The sequence below is a fragment of the Motacilla alba genome, chromosome 4, assembly GCF_015832195.1.
Source record: "Motacilla alba alba isolate MOTALB_02 chromosome 4, Motacilla_alba_V1.0_pri, whole genome shotgun sequence".
Classification (NCBI taxonomy): domain Eukaryota; kingdom Metazoa; phylum Chordata; class Aves; order Passeriformes; family Motacillidae; genus Motacilla; species Motacilla alba.
The window spans coordinates 49,432,352-49,453,542 of NC_052019.1; the positions used below are offsets into that span (position 1 = coordinate 49,432,352).

General features: G+C 39.6%; 1 protein-coding gene across 3 annotated transcripts in view; it reads left to right on the top strand.

Moving 5' to 3' along the window:
- The window catches only part of TSPAN5 (tetraspanin 5), an 83,619-nt gene extending 62,914 nt beyond the window's left edge, over positions 1–20,705 (top strand). Inside the window, exons 3-9 of one of the 3 annotated variants that reach the window (XM_038135555.1) lie at positions 7,430–7,576; positions 9,472–9,642; positions 11,498–11,623; positions 11,761–11,805; positions 14,653–14,700; positions 14,831–14,947; positions 15,498–20,705. In XM_038135555.1, coding sequence (XP_037991483.1) covers positions 7,430–7,576; positions 9,472–9,642; positions 11,498–11,623; positions 11,761–11,805; positions 14,653–14,700; positions 14,831–14,947; positions 15,498–15,563 — 720 coding nt within the window. In that variant the 3' untranslated portion in view covers positions 15,564–20,705. Of the gene's footprint in view, positions 1–7,429; positions 7,577–9,471; positions 9,643–11,497; positions 11,624–11,760; positions 11,806–12,160; positions 12,224–14,652; positions 14,701–14,830; positions 14,948–15,497 lie in introns of those variants that run through there. The other 2 variants (XM_038135556.1, XM_038135557.1) reach the window with 2 other exon arrangements.
- The last annotated feature ends 486 nt before the right edge of the window (positions 20,706–21,191 follow it).

Genomic DNA, 21,191 nt, shown 5'->3' on the forward strand with positions numbered 1-21,191 from the left:
CAGTGAGTGGCTGACAGCAGGAAGGAGTAGTGCACTAGTCACACCATAATTGTTGTGCATACATGTCTATCACACAGTTCTTCCAAAATTATTGCCAACAAGGAAACTGCTCATATTCTATGTTTTTTATAGGCTGAAGGATACCCAAGGCCTATATCTTGCCTCTAAGACAGAGCTGTGTGTGGGTTTTATAGGACTGGAGAAGAGAGGAGGGGATCGGATCCACTATTGCACTTCATTTCAATTTCAGTACATAAAGATGCATAATCTAAACAGGCAGACTCTTAAATGATTTCCTAGTGTTCCAACACTTTATAATCATTAATCCTGAAAAGTCGAAAACTCTGTATCTTGTATGTATTTATGCCAGTTATTCACCTTTTGAACTCTGCTATGTCAGCACAAGAAAGTTAGACTAGCTCTTCTCCTCTGTTAGACACTTCAAAAATAAAGTTCTGCTGCTATTACTGTTTGCTGTGGGAAATGCAAAACCAACACAAATCAAAGAAATAAGATTTGTAAACATCCCCCACCTAGTTTCTTGCTTGCAGAGACAAAATTCTGGAGTAGAATTAATTTGGCATGTTTCAGTGAGTATTGTTCTGTTCCCTGTGTTCATTCAGATGCGCAGCATGGAGGAACTACACGGAGTTTATGACTAACAAAGCAGAGAGACATTCTTCTGTTTTAAAACCATGCATTTGAAAATACTTTTATTTTCCGTCACCTCCCAGATGTTACTGTTTGCCAGTGATACTAAGTCCTGCAGACAAGCCTGTGAAAAGGCTAACCCTCTGTTTACAAAAATGGATGTTTCAGATGATCTTGTATTGATGTATCTTTTTCTGATCTCCTGCATTTCTTGGATGTATGGTGTGGGGTGCTTTTTTGTTTGTTTGTTGTTTGGTTGGTTTTGTTTGTTTTGTTTTTGTTTTTTCCTCCCAGTAATGAGATATTGCAGCAGAAAAGTTTGGGGTTTTTTTTCCCATCTTGGCGGAAATAGAAAATAAAAAATAGTGGATTTTTCCCATCCTCCTGTAGTGTTGAGTTTCCTTCTTTTACGTGCATCCTGTGGGCCAAATTCCATATACACTCATTATATCACCTCTTTGTTTCTTAGTCTGATGATTCTCCTAAGTTGTCTCTGACTCATTATGCCTTGAATTTTCATTACTGGGTCAGCTTTTCAAAATTGCTGCTGCCTGGAGTGCTATCAGTTGGAGCCATTTTCCCTTGTCCTGCAGTTTGTGACTGTGCCTGTTGCAGCAGTAGCTGTTCTGGAAATGTCACTGCTTTGTTAGTGCATTTGTGACTCTCTTAGGAACCCAGGAACACATCAGATTGTGTGGGTGTGACAACACTGGGTCACTCCTGCAGCCAAGAAGTGTGTCTGGCTTTGGGCTCAGCCTGTGAGGACTGTTACTGCTAAATGCAGGCAGTGAGGACGTGGTGCTGAACATCCAGCTTGCACACTGCAGGTTTTGAAAGGTTTGAGTTCTTTTCTAGCTAGTTCTAGTGTGATCTTGTGGCCTGAATTCTTGCTAGTGTTTGGAGCATGAGCTGTGTTCCAGGGCCACATCCTCATTTATAAGTAATCCAGTCTGTGTGCTCTGAGATTGTTCCAGGTTTGAGCTGAAGCACAGCTTGTGTGTGATCACTTCAAAAACACTGCTGGTTCGGACCTGAAATATTAATGTAGATGTGCACCACAGGCAGGAGCTGGAGTCAGGGGTCTGTCTCTGGAAAGTTGTACAAGCTGTTCTGATGATCTTAAAGAGTACAAGATGGAGAAGGGTGAGGTGTGCACCCTTATCGCTTTTGTATTGCACCACTGCTTCCTTATTCTTTACTGATGGGATAAAGGCAAACTATTGTGCAGCTATAACATCAGGAGGGGCATTCACGAGCTCCCATGTTCAAGACCAACATTTTCCCTTTGCCTTGTTCTCCCTTGAGCTGTAAATGAGAATCCTGCTTGCTCTGGCCGTGAGGAAAACATGACATGAGGACCTGTCAGGCATCTCTCAGGCTTTTTTTCCTACCTGTGCTCACATACCAGGAGGAGAAGACCCCAGTTTTGCAGGAGTTTGTTTTGCCTGGCTTGGTTGTCTCACATTTCCTTGTGGGTGGAATTCACCCTTGTGTTGAAGAAGAGTCAAGTCCTAACCATTTCATTTGACTTCTGCATTTGGGGTGGGGTGGCAATGTGGGGTCAGTCTTTCCTGTTCCATCTATGCATCATTGTATCCTAATGATTGAAGTACATTTCACAAATAAAGGAACTTTTCCATAACTGGACTGTTGCTTATTACAGTTCTCTTATGGATGATCCTTTGTTGTTTCAGTACACCAAATAGATTTTGGCTTGTGTTGGATTAGAGTATTAAATAGCCACTCATGGACTGTAATGTACAACAGGCTGTGGAGGGTGGAGGAACAGAGCAAACAGATGAGCTGGAGATCAGCCAGGGAACATGTCCTGCTGGCTCTCCTTGTGAGACTACAGCAGAGCCCTGGGTTGACACCACAGTGAGAAGTAAATTACTTGAGTATGTAGCTTTGTACAAACAAAGCATTTCCTGCCAATACGATTACACACATGCTGAACTACTGAGGAAGTGATGTGTGTGTACCTCAAAAATAACCATACTTTAAAACGAGAATACATCTAGAGGAAGAAATTGCTCCTCCTTTTAGATACTAAAGTGTCACAGTACTGGCAGCAGTTTAGCAGTTGTGGCTGTAGTGGGCAACTGCAGCAATGTTGCTGAGGAAAAATACCTTGCATTTGTAAAAAGCCTTACTTGAAAGTATTTACAAGTGGTTTGTTTTGATCTTGCATTGATGCATGAGAGAAGTGGACAGTCACCATATATTCCGTGACTGACTGCTCAGCCTGAGGATTCAGAGCATGTTGTGGAGGGTGCATTGTTAGAATATGAAATTACTGATTCTCTGCCCAAGCACCTTTAGACATATTTCCTTCTGCTAAAGATGGGTTGAAGACAGAATTGGTCACTACCAGATGTTTGTACATCTGTGTCAAACTTTTCCCAGGAGTAGCTGTTGCAGCCAAAAAAGATTTTGTGGTAGTAGGCATTATAGAAACTTGTAGTGGATAGGAAGAGTATGTGCCTAGAGGACTGCACGTTTAGATCTTCTTAACAATATAAAGTGAGATATTATTCCCCAGTTGTTGCCCTGCTGCTTGAAGGAAAAGGTGCTTTTCTTCAGGGTATTGCACTGCTGCATCTTCAGAGAGCTTATTTGTAAGTGTCCAGAGTACAAGACTGGAAATTGTATTCTAAGCAGGAAGCAGTAATCTTCTATCAGACTACTTCTGCGTATCTCGAGCTGTAATCACAGAGCATTGTCTGTGTTTCTCATTCCTACTGCTAGCTATTGTTTTATTGACAAAAACTCTCTGAAGATTGTGTATCCTGAGATGCCTCTACAGAATACTGCTAACTTGAGGTTCATATGCAGAGAGCACATGGAGTAAAATGAGAATTACGCAGTATGTGCTTTGCATTGTCAGGATGTGTTATTTGGGATTTATCCAAGTTAGGCTTATGATTGCCATATGTGGACTAGCAACAGATGCACATAAAGGTGCTTTCCAAGGACAGCAAACAATGGCAGATAAAGCCTGTGTTGATCTATGCAGTTTGTGTTCGATCACAGCTACCCTGAGGAGTGACCAGCCAACATGGGGCATTACAGGCTGCCAAGAGCCTGGCAGTTCTAGAAAATCAAGTAAAGGGAAAAAGGTCAGGAGTAGAAAAATAGCATAAAACTGGCTCAATAAATTTCATTGCCATTGAATTTAATGTGACAGTAACAAAATGCAAAGGGGTGTGTTTCTCACTACCACTTTTGTATTATGACTGTCTTCTCTAACAGTATTGTCCACAATTGCGAGCTGAATTTTACTTGGATTTCTTTTTGTTTGAATTTGACTACTTTCATATGGAAAGAAGTTGACTTAGCGTAGCAATTTGCTTAGATTTTTTTTGTTGATCCTGTTTACTTTGTTTTTAAGGAAAGACACAGTGTCTTATGAAGAGAGACTTAAATCTGCATCTTTTTTTGATTTTTGAAAAAGTAAATACAAGTAATAACAAAGGCAACATCCTTTTTCCAGTGACTAGTTTTTTTCACTCTACTACACCACAGTCCATAATTCAAAAATCTGCTAATGTTAAAAGAAAAGAGTAGCAGTGCTTCCTTTAGGGTAGAATTTATTCTCATCTTATGGTAACTACGTAAACACAGAGGAAAGGAATTTGAAACTTTGTGAAGAAATAATTTTTGTACTTGTTTTTCCTCTTGAGGCAGAGCTCATGCTTCTTGACTTGTGTAGGGACAAGGCCTTGATTTTTTCAAAGATTTTGTGTTGTTGGATTTTCCTGTTTATATTGCTTGTTATTATTAGCCAGAAAGGTGGCTTGGATTTCTTTTCTATAACAAATGTAGTGAAACAAAAGTAGTGGAAAAACTTTTGCACGAGTTGATGTAAGTGTTAATGTTGGTAAGTGTTCATTTCCTCTTGGTGTTGTTATAAGTATATCAAAATTCATAGGCAGATAAAAGGTTATTAAGTTATAAATATATTAAGTGTATTTTTGTTACAAGTATATTGTTATGAACCTACTAAACATAGCTCTGTTACAAGAATATTAAAGGTTTTGCTGATAAATGAAATCTAGTTATATTGACCAAAGGAAGAAACTGGCAAGGGAAACATGCCCAGACTAGTCTCCAAAACCAAGAGTGGGGGGCTTACACAGAAACTGTCAGGACTGGGAAACCAGTTGTCTCACACATACCACCTATAGTCTTGTAAAATTTACATGTGAAGAAGAGGAGGCAGCACAGGAGCTGGAAATCTTAACTAAATCAGGGAGTAAGACATCAGTGGCACACCTGGCCACTGATAGCCTGAAAGATAGCATATTTTATGATAATACACCTAACACATAGCCTGTTTCGGGGAAATCCACTAACATGTAAAGGACTACAGGTAAATGCTGTTTAATGTATGTATTCCCGGACACGGTTTTTTATATTGACTCGTCTAGCGTCTAGCAGAAGACAAGGGACAGATGAAGATGAAGACAAGGGACTTATTCCCAAGACTCAGGAGACTGGACTGTTTGCCCATCTGATAGTATTATCCTCCGACCGAGGAACATTGGAAACTTGAGGAACATTGGAAACTCGTCTGATTATGAAAAGGACAAAAGAAACCGTGGCTCCGGGCAAGAAAAAGAGTATAAAAACTGGACTAGGACATGGCGAAGGTGTGCCACTACCTTCTCTGATGCGACAGGGGCTCAGAGCTGCGTACGTGTGTCACCCAGAGCCAAAGTCCCGGGCTTGGCTCTGTCCTTCCGATTCGTGGCTGGCTTAAATTGTAAATTCGAACGCAAAATAAATTTTATACTTTGTTATTTTATCATAATTTGGCTTTTGCGAGTTATTGATCAGGTTTAATTGGCATTTTGTTTATAACAGTGTGCATTGTCTCTTCACTGAGATGGTACCAGAAAAAAGGACGGGCCAGCTGCTCCACTTTGATAGCAGTGCTGGCTCTGAGTTGTGTTACCTTGTTCCTTACATCTCTTTTTTGCTTTTTTAATGAATGTCAGTAAGGCTAGTACTACATGATGTAGGAGGAAAGTGATGAATGTGATTTTTTTTTTCTTTTTTCATCCCTGTCAGGCAATAGTATTCTCTAGTAGGAGGGAAAAGAATATACTTAGCAAATGTTATTCATGCTGTTGGATTATTGTTTGTATTTTAAAATTGGGTTACAGTCAGATTTTTCTTTGGGTTTTGACCTTTTCTAAAGCTCCTTGGTGTGTGCATTGGTGAAATTCACATGTATATTTTATTTACTCTGTCCTTTTCTGCAGAAATAAAAGCTTTGAGTACTGTCTATATTTACTGCTTGCTCAAGTTTTGCTTGGGAAACTCTATGAAAGTGGTTGCAGACTACATGAAGTAATGTGTTAGAGATATTGGGTACATGACAATTGATACGTTTTGCATGGTCCAAAATGAATATGTATGGGGGTGTGTATATATATAAAATCACAGGTCTAAAGCCACAGTTGTGAGCAGTCATCATTGTCAATGTCACTTTAAACTTTTGGAAATGAGGTTATGGTAACATCCTCTTGCTGTTTTAGGACTACTTCAGAGAAACAAAGGGGTATGAACAGAAATAAGAAAAAGGATTAACTGTAGAGTTCTGCATATAAGGAGCTGAAGATGTAGAGATCTCTGTTGCTGCTTCTCAAGCCACAGCATCGTGCAGGAGTTAGAGGAAGCAGTAGTCTAAAGCACTCAGCCTGAGTTCAGGCTTCTGTGAGGAAACACAGCAGTGTGCTTTGCATTGACCTACAGCACTGGGGAGGGGAATGAAGAAATAGTGAAACTTCAGTGGTTTTTTTTTTCTGCTGAAAAGCCTTAGGAAACTGTAATCGTTCCTGTGCAAACTCACTGGAATAGGGTAAACTTTGTACTTGATTCTTGATACAACCCATTTGTTCAACATCAGCCAAACTGTGTCTAAAATGTGTTCAAAAAATTTAAATAGTTCCTCAGGATTACTGGTGTCGCAACCCAAGCTTTACTTCCAAGGCAGAAATGGCATTACAAGCAGACTGTGCTGACTGTCATATCTAAAACACAGCATATGTGGTCTAACATATGATAGGTCTATTCTAAGTTAGTGTAAACCATGTCCCAAGACAAGTTCTTAAGTTGTCTTTCATCTTCTAAGAGACTTTGATATTTTCAAATTCTTCCTGCTAGCTAATTAGTCAGTAGCCATACTTTATTTCTAGGATGAGGTTTTGACACTGTAGATGCCTGAAGCTGAATTGGCTAGATTATGTCATTTGTCAAAATTTGTTGAAAAACTTTTGTTGCAAGATAGGAGCTCACTAATAATTTCTGACAATTGCTGTACATACTGAGAATAAATGCTAAATTCATGGTGGTTTTATTGCTTTTAACATTTTTTCTATATAACATGTAATTGTGTGTTTACATAGATGATGTGTATGATACATAAAAGGTGTCTCAGCAGGAGTAATAAGAGTTAAGTTTTGTTCAAATATCTGTTCTGAGTTTCTGGCAGACTACTTCTTATAGCTGCATAAGCAGAAAATGCCCTGTGGGTTTTTCACAGAGAATTTTTCAAGAACATTTTGTTACTCATTCACACGTTGATTCAGAAATATTGCATGTAATTGCACTTTTTGTTTCTTTTGGGATACAAAGATATTCTTAATTGCTGTACTGCAGAACATTTATTTTGCTGTAGTCTTCTTCCTTTTTAAGAAGAAAAATGTAGGCAGAATTTGTACAACAGAAAGCTGAACATACTTTTTATCCCTTGGCATTGTCTCTTTCTCAGGGAGTGCTGTCCAATATCTCCTCCATCACTGACCTGGGAGGCTTTGATCCTGTTTGGCTCTTCCTAGTAGTGGGAGGAGTTATGTTCATTTTGGGATTTGCAGGATGCATTGGAGCTTTACGAGAAAACACTTTTCTTCTCAAATTTGTAAGTAGCTTTCGCAACTGTGACATTCCTCATTTATGTAGCATGTCATGTTGTCTGTTCTGTTAAACTGTGTTAAGCTTTTAAAATGTATTTTGGAGAGGAAGGTGTTGTCCAATGTGAGAATACCAGGAAAGCACTTAGCTTTTAAAACGTTGCAGCTCTTCAGTCTCTGGTGCTTACTGGCTGTGGTTTTTTTTAAAGCTCAAGACTATTGATGGTAAAAATCATAACTTGGAAGTACTGATTTTCGTATGGATGTAGCCTAACATTTTGCTTCCATGTCACAAAAAAAGAAAAATTTCTTGTGCGAATCTGTGTGTCAAACTTGGAGTCCATAACAAGCTGCCTATGAAATATGAGGGATGTAGATGCAGCAGTGAATGTGACCCATGGGACTTGTGCTGTGCAAGGGCCCCTCATAGTACAGAGGAGATAAGACTGTTACAGTATCCTCAGTCTTGCTGATACCCTCAGTCCCTGCCCTTCAGCTAACTGGAAGAGGCTTCATTGCTTTCAGTGCTGGGGCCTGAGAATGAGAAGGGGAGGAGAGTTTGTCCAGGATGCAGAAAGAAAATGGAAGTTTTCTTGAATTCTGGGCTGGATTGTTGGTTAGGGAAGGAGCTGCTGGTATACAAATGAACCTCAGTATGCAGAAATTCTTCAGCTAAGTAGCTGGGTTCTGTATTTTGAAGGACTTCCTCCTGTGACTTTTGAAAATGAGGGTGACAGTATCATGTTCACATCTAGATAAATTGAAAATTCATGATAAAGAAGATTCTTTCCTCCACCACTCCCCTTTCCAGAGGTGGGCAATGCCTGTGGATACAGTTGTGTCTTCATAAACATTAACTGTTAATATACGCATGAAAAAGCTTCCAGTGAAATAACTAGCTCCAAGTGACACATTTGGCTCCCACAGACATGTTGTGTAAGGGGAGGAGGCAATTGAGAGTCACAGTTCTCGAGGCATTTATTAAAGCAGCTTGTAACACTTTTTTTTCCCTTCTTCCTTGCTGCTCTTCTTAGCTTGCCTAAAATGAACCCATCTGCTGTACCAGAAATAGCTTCCCATACAGCAGCTGCAGGAGAAATTAAAAATGTATCTGAACACACACAGAGAGCACATTAAAGTGAAACTCAAAGGCACAGTTGCAAAAGGGATGGACTTCCAGTATACCAGGACCCCTGTGTGGTTTAAAACAGTGTAGACTCAGTGGAAATGCTTAGGGAAAGTGGCAGATCATTAGTAATGCCTTTGGCATCCATTGCATTTGCATTAATCATAGCAGCCTCATTTAGTTTTAATGTGGATGTGAGTAATTTCTTAGACATTCCGCTCTGACTTAGTCATTAATTAATTTCTGCTGTTACCAATTTCTGCTTTGTCTGCTTAGGCGAAGCTTTGCCAGTGAGAGCTTCTAAAGCAAAAGTCACGTAGAAAGCATTTTACTGGCACATTTTACATTGGTTGATTATGCCTTCTAAAATGTAAATGCCTGTGTTGAAATTTAAGATGGGTTTTCAAGGGTCCTACATGTGGTGGTGACTAGCTGTGTCTTGAAATTTACAGTGAATTCTCTTGGAACTCTTTGAAAACCTCAGTGAAATGTCCAGGGTTTGGCCCTGGACTTCTGTTAGCATTTTGTTAGCATTTTTGTTATTTGTTAGAATAGAATTAAGATTTCTGTGCTACAGCTCCAATACCATAAAAATGCTTACAATAAAAATGCTTACGATAAAAATAGTGTGTTTTTAATTTAAAATTTCCAGTGTGCCAAAATGGCTTGAACTTGCGCTGAAGCAGATAAAGCCTTATCACTACATATAATTGTGAGCTTTGAAAAAGTTTTGGTCATAAAGGAAAATAATTTTAGCCTTTTTTATTTTCTTCATAGTTCTCTGTATTTCTTGGAATTATTTTCTTCTTGGAGCTCACTGCTGGTGTTTTAGCATTTGTTTTCAAAGACTGGATAAAGGACCAGCTGTATTTCTTTATAAACAACAACATCAGAGCATACCGAGATGACATTGATTTACAAAACCTCATAGACTTCACACAGGAATATGTAAGTTGGACTGTTTATTTTTTTGTAAAGCTTACTTTTAAGAAATACCTGCTCTTATTTTTTACTTTCCATCTGTTCTGTTTCTTCAAGGAGCAACAGAAATATTCTAGTATATAATGCCTTTGAATATATTTATATTTGTTTTTACAGAACTGCAAGCATACAGCACCTATGTAAAGTGGCTTTATTGATGTATGACTGCATAAAACAAGATGGAGAGTTGGGGTGATTTTTCTTGAAGACTTAGAAATAGTGTGTCAAAGTTAAAATATTTTGTTATAGAAGCTGTCACATCTTTTTAAGAAATTACTCATTTTCTAAGCTTCATTTGGTCCTAAGATGAATGTTGGTGTAGTTTTAGCAACACTGCAGAGTGGCAGAGGTATTTAGTTGGTCCAAATGAAAATACAATTTTATTTCTTCTGAACTAGACTTAATGGAATTAGCCTAATGAAGTGGACCACTTGTAGAGTTCTTGTAGGACACCTCTAAGTGATGCCGCATCTGCACTTGGGAGAAAAGGGTGAAACCAGTGGTGCACCTGTTTGTGCTGGTTAAGTTCTATAATTTGTCAGTGTGTGTAAAGAATTCTTGCACTGACTTTTGCACACAAAGTCTGCCAGTACCTTCCCTCTCCAGTACTCAGTTCTGGCCGGTGTTGATGAAGTCCTCTTTGAATCTGGCACTGTGTGGCTAACATGGCTGAGTGTTGATTGTATTAATGTTTACAAATTTCTGTACATTCTGCAATTAAAATAGTTTCAATGCTTGATTTGCTTCTCTGTGCCTGGGGGAAAAATGGTGAGTAACAGGATGTGGATCCTTGCACTGTTTTGAATCTTTTGCAAGAAGGTCAGAGGTCGCACAAACTGAAAGTAGTGGTCCACTTGTGTGCAGCCAAAGGCTACAGTCCAAATTTGCAGTAACTTCCTAAGGCTTTCTCTTCTAACTGCATTAGCCCTCAGCAGGTAAGCCAGGGGCAGCACGAGTTGTGAGAGCGAGTTACTTCTTCAGCCAGTAGAGATAGTGCATAAAGACAACATGTCAGGTATTGCAAACAGAATTGCTACATCTAGAATGAGAGAATGGCTATTCCAATGCTTTAAAAATATGGTTGTGGGTTGGGGTTTTTTTTTTGGTTTTTGGTTTTTTTAAATTTTAAATGACATAGATGGGTTCATTGGTCTAGCTCCTTATTTGCTGTAAGCCATCAGTGTTTCTCAGGTCTCCAGTCCATTCTTTGTATGTTCAGCAAAACACATCAGTTCCTCGTGTGTTCAACATGTTTTGCCAGACTAAGCCTGCCTTTGGCAGATTTACTCTGAAGAATTCACTAAAAGTGTTCATTGTGCAATGTGTAATTCTCAGGGAACAATGTGTTCACACTGTCCAATGTACAGCCAGGCAAAGTTCCCCCAAACTAGCAAAAGGAGTAGCTGTACCAGTGTAGCCCTTGGAGCTTGTTTTTTTGAAAATCCAGGGCTCATTAGACTGGGCAAAATATTGTACTCTTGGCTCTGCTGTCCCTTGGGCCTGAGCTTGTAGGCCTGTGCAGCTCTGTGGTATTGTGTAGTCTTATCAGCTCACCCATGGGTTTCTCTCCAGAGAGCAGCATAGCAGGGTGTGAACGTAACTTTAATCATATGATAACTTTGGAACAACTTACCCATTTGGAGTGGTATTTAAAAAAATTACAAAAATCCCCAACCAAACAAAAAAGGACAGTTTCAGTTAAAGCAGTGGGAGTCTCAGATTTTGTTTTGAAAGCTAGAGGGAAACTGGCAGCAGCCATGCATGTTACTAATGCTGAGATTTTCATTCTGAAATTTAAGAAGCTCTTCTTTTTTTGTTCTAGTGGCAGTGCTGTGGGGCTTTTGGAGCCGATGACTGGAACCTTAATATTTACTTCAATTGTACAGATTCCAACGCGAGCCGAGAGCGCTGTGGTGTGCCATTCTCTTGCTGTACTAAAGACCCTGCTGTAAGTGACGGTCTAGAGGGTTGGATGGGTGTGCTGTTCCAATCGTAAATAACACTTCAAGATTTTCCTCATTTCTTCTGGAAATTTAGCCTAATTATTAACTTCTCACCAACCTGTATTTTTTTATGTTCTTGCAGCTCAGCCTAATCACTAACTTTTCTGCAGTCAGCAAAACTCATAAGGTAACTTAGGTCTTCATTTTAAGAAGGAGAGAACCATGGGCTCGGCTGAACATATATATAGTAATTTTAGCAAGTATAAAAAGGAGAAGCACTTAATGAGTTGAAGGATGTGAGCTTTCAATTGAAATTCATCAGAACAGCAGCCCTTAATATCAGACACTTTAAAGGAGGTATTATTTATTATTTAATGCAGTGTCTTGAAGCTGCAGCCAGTTTGGCCAATTTGTGCCAGGTGTGGTACTGAATGACAGTCTGTGCCCTGAGGAACTGACATGTTCGCATTAGAATCTTCAGTTGGGTATGGGTATCTTTACGTACTCTTTTTTAAACTTGAAAATTACTGCCTGTCCTACAGTCACCTGAAATCAGACTTGAAACGTCAGAAATTGTTTGTGGGAGCAGCTTTTAGGTAAATTTTCATGTCTTTTGAAATATTTATAGTTCTGGATCATCAAGTGGAAAATGCTGGAGCCATGCATTGCTAATATGGATATGATGACGAAGAGTGAAGTGTAGGGAATCAGTTCACTAACAGCGAAAGGCTTGGAACAGGGATCGATGTGTGCATGGAAACTGTTACATGCCTAGCACTGTATACATTTGACTTTATACAGCTTGAAAGAAGCTGGCTTTGAGTGCTTGTATTATCTAGCAATTCAGCTGTGGCTTTGTCTTCACCTGGAACGACTTACAGTTCCTTGAATGTATTAGTCTAGCACAGACTGAAGTTAGGCAAGTTGCCAAAAGGCACCTCAGGTGCTTCCTGCCTTGCTAATAATGCAATGCAGTCGCCGCTCCTGGCATCCAGTAGCTGCTGCTCTCCCCCTCTCCTGATTAGGCACTTGCCGCTTGCACAAGCTGGTTCTGGTTCCTCTGCAGTGAATGTGACTTCGCAGTAGTTTGACTTTTTCTCACAAACAAAGCTGAAAATGTTTTAATGGGATATTAAAACGAAATGTAGGTTAGGCTCAAACATTACCTTATGCTTAGGATTCCCTCTGCTTTTTGCCTATCTGCCCACCCATGCACACAGAGGTCATCACAACCCAGTTTTAAAAATATAGCTGTTATAAAACCAAACCAGTGACAGCAGTACAAGGTAATCCTATAAATACATAATCCATCTTAAAGTTCTCTTTCTCTTAGTTGTGTAAATGGCTATGCAGTTTGGTAGGGTGTGATGCAGCAACCAGAAATTGAAAGATAAGTCTCATTTGCTGTGGGGAAAGAACCTTAATGGCATTTAAAAACTGAAAACATTAGAAGTCATACATACAAATAAAATAATTGTAACCAACCTGTGATTGGTTCAGTTGCAGTGATAAACACAGATTTGTTCTGTGGGAAAGCAAATTTTTCCCTTTTAGAATTAGGTTTCAGTGTTGGACTGATGCAGACAGTTACGTGGATGCTTTATTGTTTTTAGTTTAGCTTGAATCAGGAAGTGGTAAGTTAAAGGCAGGCTAAAATAAGTTTCTTGAAACAAATTTTGACTACCATAGTTGGTTTTGATGTAGTTGAGGAGGTTGAAGTGTTCCAAATTCTTGTACAGGCAAAACTAGAAAACTTACTTATTTCCATTGCATTTTTGTACCTTCTTTTGGTCAACAAATTCCAAGGTTAAAGGCAGAAGACCTTAATCATGAAGCAAGTAGGCATTTAGTACAAGGAAGAAAACTTAAAATCCCTTTGTCAGAATCTTAGGTGCTTTTACATCCTTGTAGTCTGTGGCACTTAGGTCCTGAGACAGGAGCTTTCATCTCGTTAGGAGATAAAAGTTGCCTGAGTTTTGAAGATCCATTAAGGGAATCCAGTTTTGGCAGCTGACAGAATGCAATCTGTTGGACGTCCTGCACAGTGAGGAAACAGAGGAGCTTTCCATGCCGATAGGAGATTACTTTTTCCCATATGGCTGCTTTTTAAAATCCATCCAAAGACACTGCTTGTCTTTCTCACTTCCCACAATTTGATTAAATTGTGGTGTTTGGTACACCTAGCTAAGATTGGGTAATTTTCTCACTTTCTTGAGTACTCCTTCTTCTAGTCACTGTCATTATACGATAAGTCAGTAACTTAATATTTTGGTGCCATTGTGGCTGATGCCAAAAGTTTCATGTTTCATTTTATTACCATGAAATAACTGTATACAAAGTAAAAATACAGCTTCAGCTGCCAATGGGAAGCACTTGTTCACTACGGAAAGTCTGCCAGAGCCTATTTTATTACCTGAGCTTTGGGACTACTAAAGGAAAAGGAGTAGAAAAAGCCCCTCCTTTCCCATTGGTATCAAGCTCCTATAAGAAAGAACAAGCATTAAGAACACATTACTCCATCTGTTATTTTTTCTTTCAGGTTTTGGTAAGGAACTGTACATATTTCTAGAGACATACTCAGAACTTGCAGTTTCTGCAACAGAACTGCCCCTTGTCACCTCTTCATTCTGCACAGACTGAACCCTGAAAGTGACAACAGTACTCTTGGCACATTTTTTAGTACAGACAAAACCTTTTCAGCAGAAGGTTCTTTCACTTACCATAGATGTTCCCTAGTCCTTTTACTTTATTAAATGCTTGTATCGGGAAATGGAGTTCATCTAGGTGGAGGACTGGTTTTCCCAGCTTGCTGACTTGAGAGATAAACATTTTTTTGACTGTATGCTCTTGTTTGCTGCAAATAATTAATAGCGCAGAGTGAAGGAGGAAGGTTTTTTTATTAAAGCAATATGCTAACCAAAGTTTGGGTGATTCTTATTACGCACAGGACCAACTCCAGAGAGTTGGGAGAAGGTGTTTGGGAGACATTTTACTGATTGTCTCTCTTCCCTCTCTCTCTCTCTCCCCCCTCTAGGAAGATGTTATTAATACTCAGTGTGGCTACGATGCAAGACAAAAACCAGTAAGCTTTTTTTTTTTCTTCCTAATGTGGTATGTTAAGGATCTGAATCCCTGTTGCAAGACGAGATTGTTCTGCTGATGGTGTAGTTGAATGTAATTATCTCTGTTTTCTTCCCTCTTCTCCTTGGCAGGAAGTTGATCAGCAGATTGTTATCTACACTAAAGGCTGTGTCCCTCAGTTTGAGAAATGGTTGCAGGACAACCTTACCATAGTTGCTGGTATATTCATTGGGATAGCATTACTGCAGGTAAACATCATGTTCCCTGAAATGAGTTGCACGAAGGAATAATAGATAAAGTGAATATGAGGAGGTAAACTGTATATGAGAATGGGAAATGCAGTGCCAGTTGCCTGTTTGTGGGTTTTAGCAGTGGGAACTAAACGTATGAGGCTTTCTTTGTGTTAAGGAATATTTAATTTTTATCTACAGGGATGCATTTTTTTTCTTTTCAACTCTCAGCAGGTTGAAACTAACACTCTGTTAGATAAACCTTACGTAGAGACTTTCAGGCCTGTACAGACCTACTGTTTCTAGTGGTGCTTAAACAAGCAGCAGAGAGCCTTTAGGGTTTCTTTGAAACAAGACTAGAACTGTTAATTAACTAGAAACCAGTGCCACCATAAATATACTGGGGTTACAGGAGTTCTGCAATATCCTTTTTTCTTCAAACACTTACTGTCAATTTAATTTCTACCTCTGCTGTTTCTTTCTTTTCTAAGTTCTGTATAACTTAAGGAGTTTGCCTTTGTGAAAAGTTGACTAATGCTCCAAATGAATAAACTGTTGTCTCTTCCAGATATTTGGGATATGCTTAGCCCAGAATTTGGTTAGTGACATTGAGGCTGTCAGAGCCAGCTGGTAAAACTGCTGAAGTAACCACAAGAAGACACTGGACAACCGAAACCCTCTGAAACCTCCAGTGTGTCACTCCGACACCAAGCTGTATGGACATGGGTGACAGGGAAGCCTTCTCTCCCAAGTAGTCTCAAGTTTAAGTTCCTGATATTGCAGTGAACTTGTGTTTCTTTTGGGTGGGGGAGAGAAGAGTGGGCTATTGAAAATCTGCTGCTCACTGACATTTTTTTTTTCTTTTAAACCACCACTTTGAAAGCTGTTGAGCTGTGAATCTCTACTGTATTCTTGATTTTGAGTAACAAGTGGACACTTTTTTAAATTGGTGTATTCAGTGAGACAGAGTTGCATTGTTGTAGTCTGTGGATATGCTGTTTATTCTTCATGTCATGAGCTCTTTGATAGCTGCCAAATATTCTTGAGATGGTCTATCTCCTCACCACTCTGTAAAGGAACAATCTTCTTGTTTTCACAGCTAAACATAGCTACAGGCCTAAACCCATGAAGCAGGAAGCAACTTTCTATGCATCTATTGTACAGTAAAAAAATCTGTTTTTAAAACAAGGGAAATTATTTTTATGCAAGCTTCCAACTATCTCCCTGTAGTACTTTGAGGTTGGAATCAGCAGAAGGGAGAATTGCTTAATTTTGTCAAGATCTTTTTTCCTTCTCCACTCTTGTTTGAAGGGAAAAGAGTTTTATATTTGATGAACAAGGGTTGCTGCCATACCTTTGGATATCAGTCTCTTATGGCAAGGATGGGTTATAACTGTATAAATGTATGAAAGCAGTGTGGATGTTGGGTCCAAGTGAAGAATAATAATCAAAGAATGAATTATATATTAACTTAAAAAAAATCAAAACTTATGTATCTGATATGGCAAAATCTTTTGTTTCTCTGAAATTTAGTGTAACCTGATGTATTTAGGGATCTCACTGGTATTAATGCTTTGACATACTCATGCGAAGCTTGTTTCTTTGGTCTGTTCCTAGTTGGGGCTTTGGTCTTTCTTTTTTTCTTTTTCTTTTTTAATTTTTTTTTTACTTGCATGAGCTGTGGAATAAGAATCTGTGACACTCCAGTGCTTTAAATATGTGCATATGTTTTAATACAGTCTAATCCAAACTTATTTATTGATAAATGCATGTGATTATGAAAAGATCATTTCCCATTCTCTTGGAAGTTGGAGAGAACAGTTTTTGTCAGAGTAAATGCTTACCTCCAGTGAACAAATCCATGCTACGGAGATGACTCCTTTTCTTGCTCTAAAGGCAACAAAGAGCTTTCTTGAAGCAACAGAATAAAAGTCTTAAAATAAAAGCATTTATTAGGATCAGCTAAGGCAGACCCTTTTGAATTGGACACAAGAAAGCAGAATGTGGGAAAAAGCACAAATAGTGGAGAAGACTTAAATCAGGCTCCATCCAGCTTAGCGCTTTTGATTTGTTCTTCTTCACTAATAATAGTGAACCTAAAGACCTGACCATGGCTTGGGTAGTTTATTGCACTTTGTATAAATTTAGCGTGTTTTATGACCCGTCTCAGTATCTCCATACCAGTCCTGAAAGCTGTGGTCCTGCTTTAGTCAAGACAGTGGCAAAGGGTGTGTAGCACCTCCTTGTAAGGATGTAGCATCTTTCTGTGTTGAGTTTCCTAAACCAGGAGGTATATGGAGTAGAAGAGAGTAACACATTGCTTTCAAAGCTTCCCTGTTTTGGGGGATAGATAGAAGGCTGATCTGGTGACTTGTTAAGGCCCTTTTTGGTCCTGTGACACTTAAACAAATGAATATACATACCCTTGCACATTTTGCCTTTCTGTGCTTTAGTTGGCCGTGGTTTTTCTCCCCTCTGAAGGCTGGTGATGGGCACACTTGTGCTTCACAGATGCCTCAGACAGACCTGTTGTCCTCCCGTCTTTGAGCATTACCTCATCCTCTTCTGGTTAACTCACACTGACTGGCTCTGAATCAGGCAGCCTCCATATCCCTTGGTATCTGCTGTTAAGGCCAGCCATGACTCAGAGTATTTTTTTAAAGCCTTTCAAAGCAATTATAATTCATTGTCCTTAATAAAGTTGGTTCCACCTCAGCACAGCGTTATGTTTTTCTTAGCCACTCCTCGATTTGAGGAGTTACTGGTTGTTTTTCCCCAGAGGGACATACCATTTTGCCTCATAGGGGCAGGACAGACAGATTATCAGCACCAGCATTGCTGCACTGAGACAAAATGGTGCAGGGAGGAATCAGGGAAGTGGGGTTGAGGAAATAACCCCTCCACCAAAGAGCCTTGATTGTGATCCTGGGCTTTGGCTTGGAGGGAAAACAAAAAGCCTAATTACAGAAACATTCCTTGTTGCCACTGATCTTGAATACTACTGTTGCTGCTCTGAGTTTCTGAAGATAGCTTCATTCTTCTACTTGAATCTCTGCAGTTGTACTGTATTGGCCTTCTGTCTTGTCACGCTGTTCTCCGAGGTCCAGTCTGCTGGCTGTGCAGTTGGCAGTGTCAAACTGATAGGAGGGTAAATGCTCCAAGCTGAGCAATTCTTGTTCTCACAACTTGCACGTCTACACACAAATGTGCAACACTTCTGCTGAATCCCAGAATGACTGACTGTTCTTACAAAAACCACTAGATAACTTACTTTTCTAGAGCTTGTCTTTATTGCTGTGATTGTTGATCCTTCTTGCTCCCTTGCTCCCAAGAGATACTTACTTACTAATTTTTGCATTCTTTGATGGATGTGCACTGAATGTTTAGCTGTTACACATTTAAATCCCACATTTTTTTGTCTACAGATCAGGTAAGATGTCCTAGAAATGTTCCCTCAACAGCTACTCAGCAGCTTAGGTGTCCAGTTGTGAAAGCTTTTGGGAGGCCTTGGAAATCAATGTATTATTGTCAGAGCCTGCCAAATACAAGCAAACTTCTTCCCAGGAAACTTTGAAAAGGTCACGTGAACTGCAACTAAAGCACAACTGCTGGCTATGTGGGCTCAGTGTCTAAAGCAATAAGATGTGGTAGGCACTAGGACCTCCTGGCAGTTTCCTGCCTGGTGTGGTGGTGGGGTACATGTGAGTTCAGAGATCAGCCTAATTATCTTTAATGTGCAGTAGTTTTTCAGAAATTTGTTGTCAGGCTTATGGAGTGGGAAACAGCTCTGTTTGCTGGGTGATTCCTGTGGAGTAGGGGCATTGCTAACAAGGACTCTGGTAGCTCAGCAGCACACTGGCTTTAAAGCTATTTCCATATATTCCTTTGAGCCCTGCCAGAGGGCATCACAGTCCTTGATCCTCTGCTTTCTAAATACCCTCTGTATTCACAGGCCTTTCTGTTGTTTGGGTTTGGGGTTTTTTTGATTAATAGCCTAATGCACAAATGTTTGATTCATCTCTTTGTGTCTGTTTTGGTAGCAGTAGGATCTCTTTGCTTGAAATCCATCATTTTGATTGTGTCTCTTAGAGTTTGAAGCTGTGGGGGTGCTTTCTCAAGTGTACTCTGTCCTGAAAGCCTTCTTCTCTCCCCTTTGAGAGAGATCCTTATTGTAGTTCTGGTGTGTAAATAGTGTTTGGAATGTAAATAGTAGCATGCAGATTAAACGATTCTTGCACATGACTGCTTTTCACCCTGAAAGTGTTTATGATGGAGAGGAAAGGTTTCCACCAGGAGAGTCCCAAGTGGTTGTCTGGGCTGTCCCTCGCCCTGATGGAGCAGCAGGAGCGCCTCAGCTGCCCATGCTCAGTGTCTGCCCTGTGAGTGGGTGGCTGCTCCTGAGGAAGGCGAAGCCCTGGCCAGCCCTTTGGGCCCTGGTTAGTGGCAGAGCCTCCCTTGCCTTTTCCCTTTGCTGCTTGGCATTAGAACAGCATTTGACTGTAAAGTGGAGAGTCGGTGGCAGCACCTCCTACCAGTTATGGGAGGTTGCCATTACTTGTGGCAGAACTAAACATGGTGCTATAAGAACTGTCCTGGATGTCATTCTGTGTTTTTACTACTTTAGAGATGCCCTTGTTAAAATTGGCCTTGGTTAATATGGTTGGTTACGAGAGAAACTGTTGTCTGAATTTTTGGTTCTGTTTCCCTTCTTGCTGTGTATGTCTTTTGGGTACATTGTAATAGCAGTTCTGCAAATACCTAGGAAGGAGATTAGACCTCAAAAGGTGTCAAGTACTGCTGAATGTTGCAGTTCCTCCCATTTTTCTTTTTTCTCTGAATCTTTTCCAGATACCTGTGATGAAACTGTCTAAAACAAATGAAATAATACTGCCTTTATCCATTAGCTACCAGATTTTGTCCCTTGAAAAAAAGAAATAAAAAATCTGTCTCCCTTAACACGCAGCATACGAAGAAGTACTACTAGTGTGCACGAGGCAGCACTGCTAGCTGTCTTTTGTGTTTTGGCAATATAAGTATGTTAATAAAAAGCTCCATCTGTATGTGTGTTCATGTTCACACGGTGTATGTTGTAGAGATGGACCTTGAGCTCTGGGAAGATTGGGATGTGGGTTTGTGACTCAGATCCATTCCTGATACATATATTCCAGATTAGTTCCAGCTGAATCTTTCTCTCTTGTTCATCTGAAGGTGTACAGCAAGGTGTCAGTATTTACCCTTTGTGTATCATTCCTTTTTATACGAATGTATTCTCTTGTGTTCCTTTTTTATCAGTTGTAAAATTGATTGTAAAAGCCAACTACACTTACCGAAGGAAAGTATTGCTATAACAGAACTGCATGCCCAGTAGAGTTTGACTTGAGCTTTAGTTTTCTGATTTCAGACTGGTTCCCTTCAGTCTAGGAGAAAAGCTTAGATCAGGTGCATAATGTATTACTTGTCATCTTTAGCATTAGACTGTGGTATTGTATCACATGCTGATCTCAATGGATGTAACTGGAGTCTACTTAGGAAGTTTATGCAACTTCCTGGTAATTCATTTTAAGCTATTGAAAATGGTCTTGGTCATGCTACTTGTGTTCTTGGGTTTTTTGTTTTTTAATAGAGGCATTTTTTAGGAATGTTTTAATACACTTATGATGGACAATACAATAGTTTTAATAGTCGTGCAGTATTCTGTATTTACTTGAAGTAAATCATTTTATATGCAATTTGTTAGATAATTACAATTTTATAAATAAAATTGTGTGAAATATGATGTTGTGAATGTGTATGCACTCTTGATGTAGCACTTAATATAAACAATAGAAAGATACATTCATGGAAAGTTTCTTCAGGAAAAGATCCCTACCTCTTTTCCTCCAAACTAGCAGGGGAAATAAATCCCCATCTCTCATATGTGTTGTAGAATACTGATTGTTCTGATTAAATCACAAAGCATGCGTATGCCCCCAGTGGCTGCCCTTAGGTGAATAATAAGCTAAGACATGAAGAACATGTCCCCACATGAAGAGATGCCTTATTTGCTGTCAGCTGTTGTTGAAGTCTCTGCCTAATGAACATGCTCTGCTTCTTTCCAACAGGTTGCTGGTGTTCCTCAGGCTGCAATGGCTGTGCTCTCCCCAGAATTATTCTGGTGACACTGGTGTGTTCAGAAGTTGATGCTTTGCAAGGCTTAGACAAATGAAATTCCTACCTCCTTTCTCAAAAGTTTAAATAAGTGCAGCATGTCCTTAAACAGAAG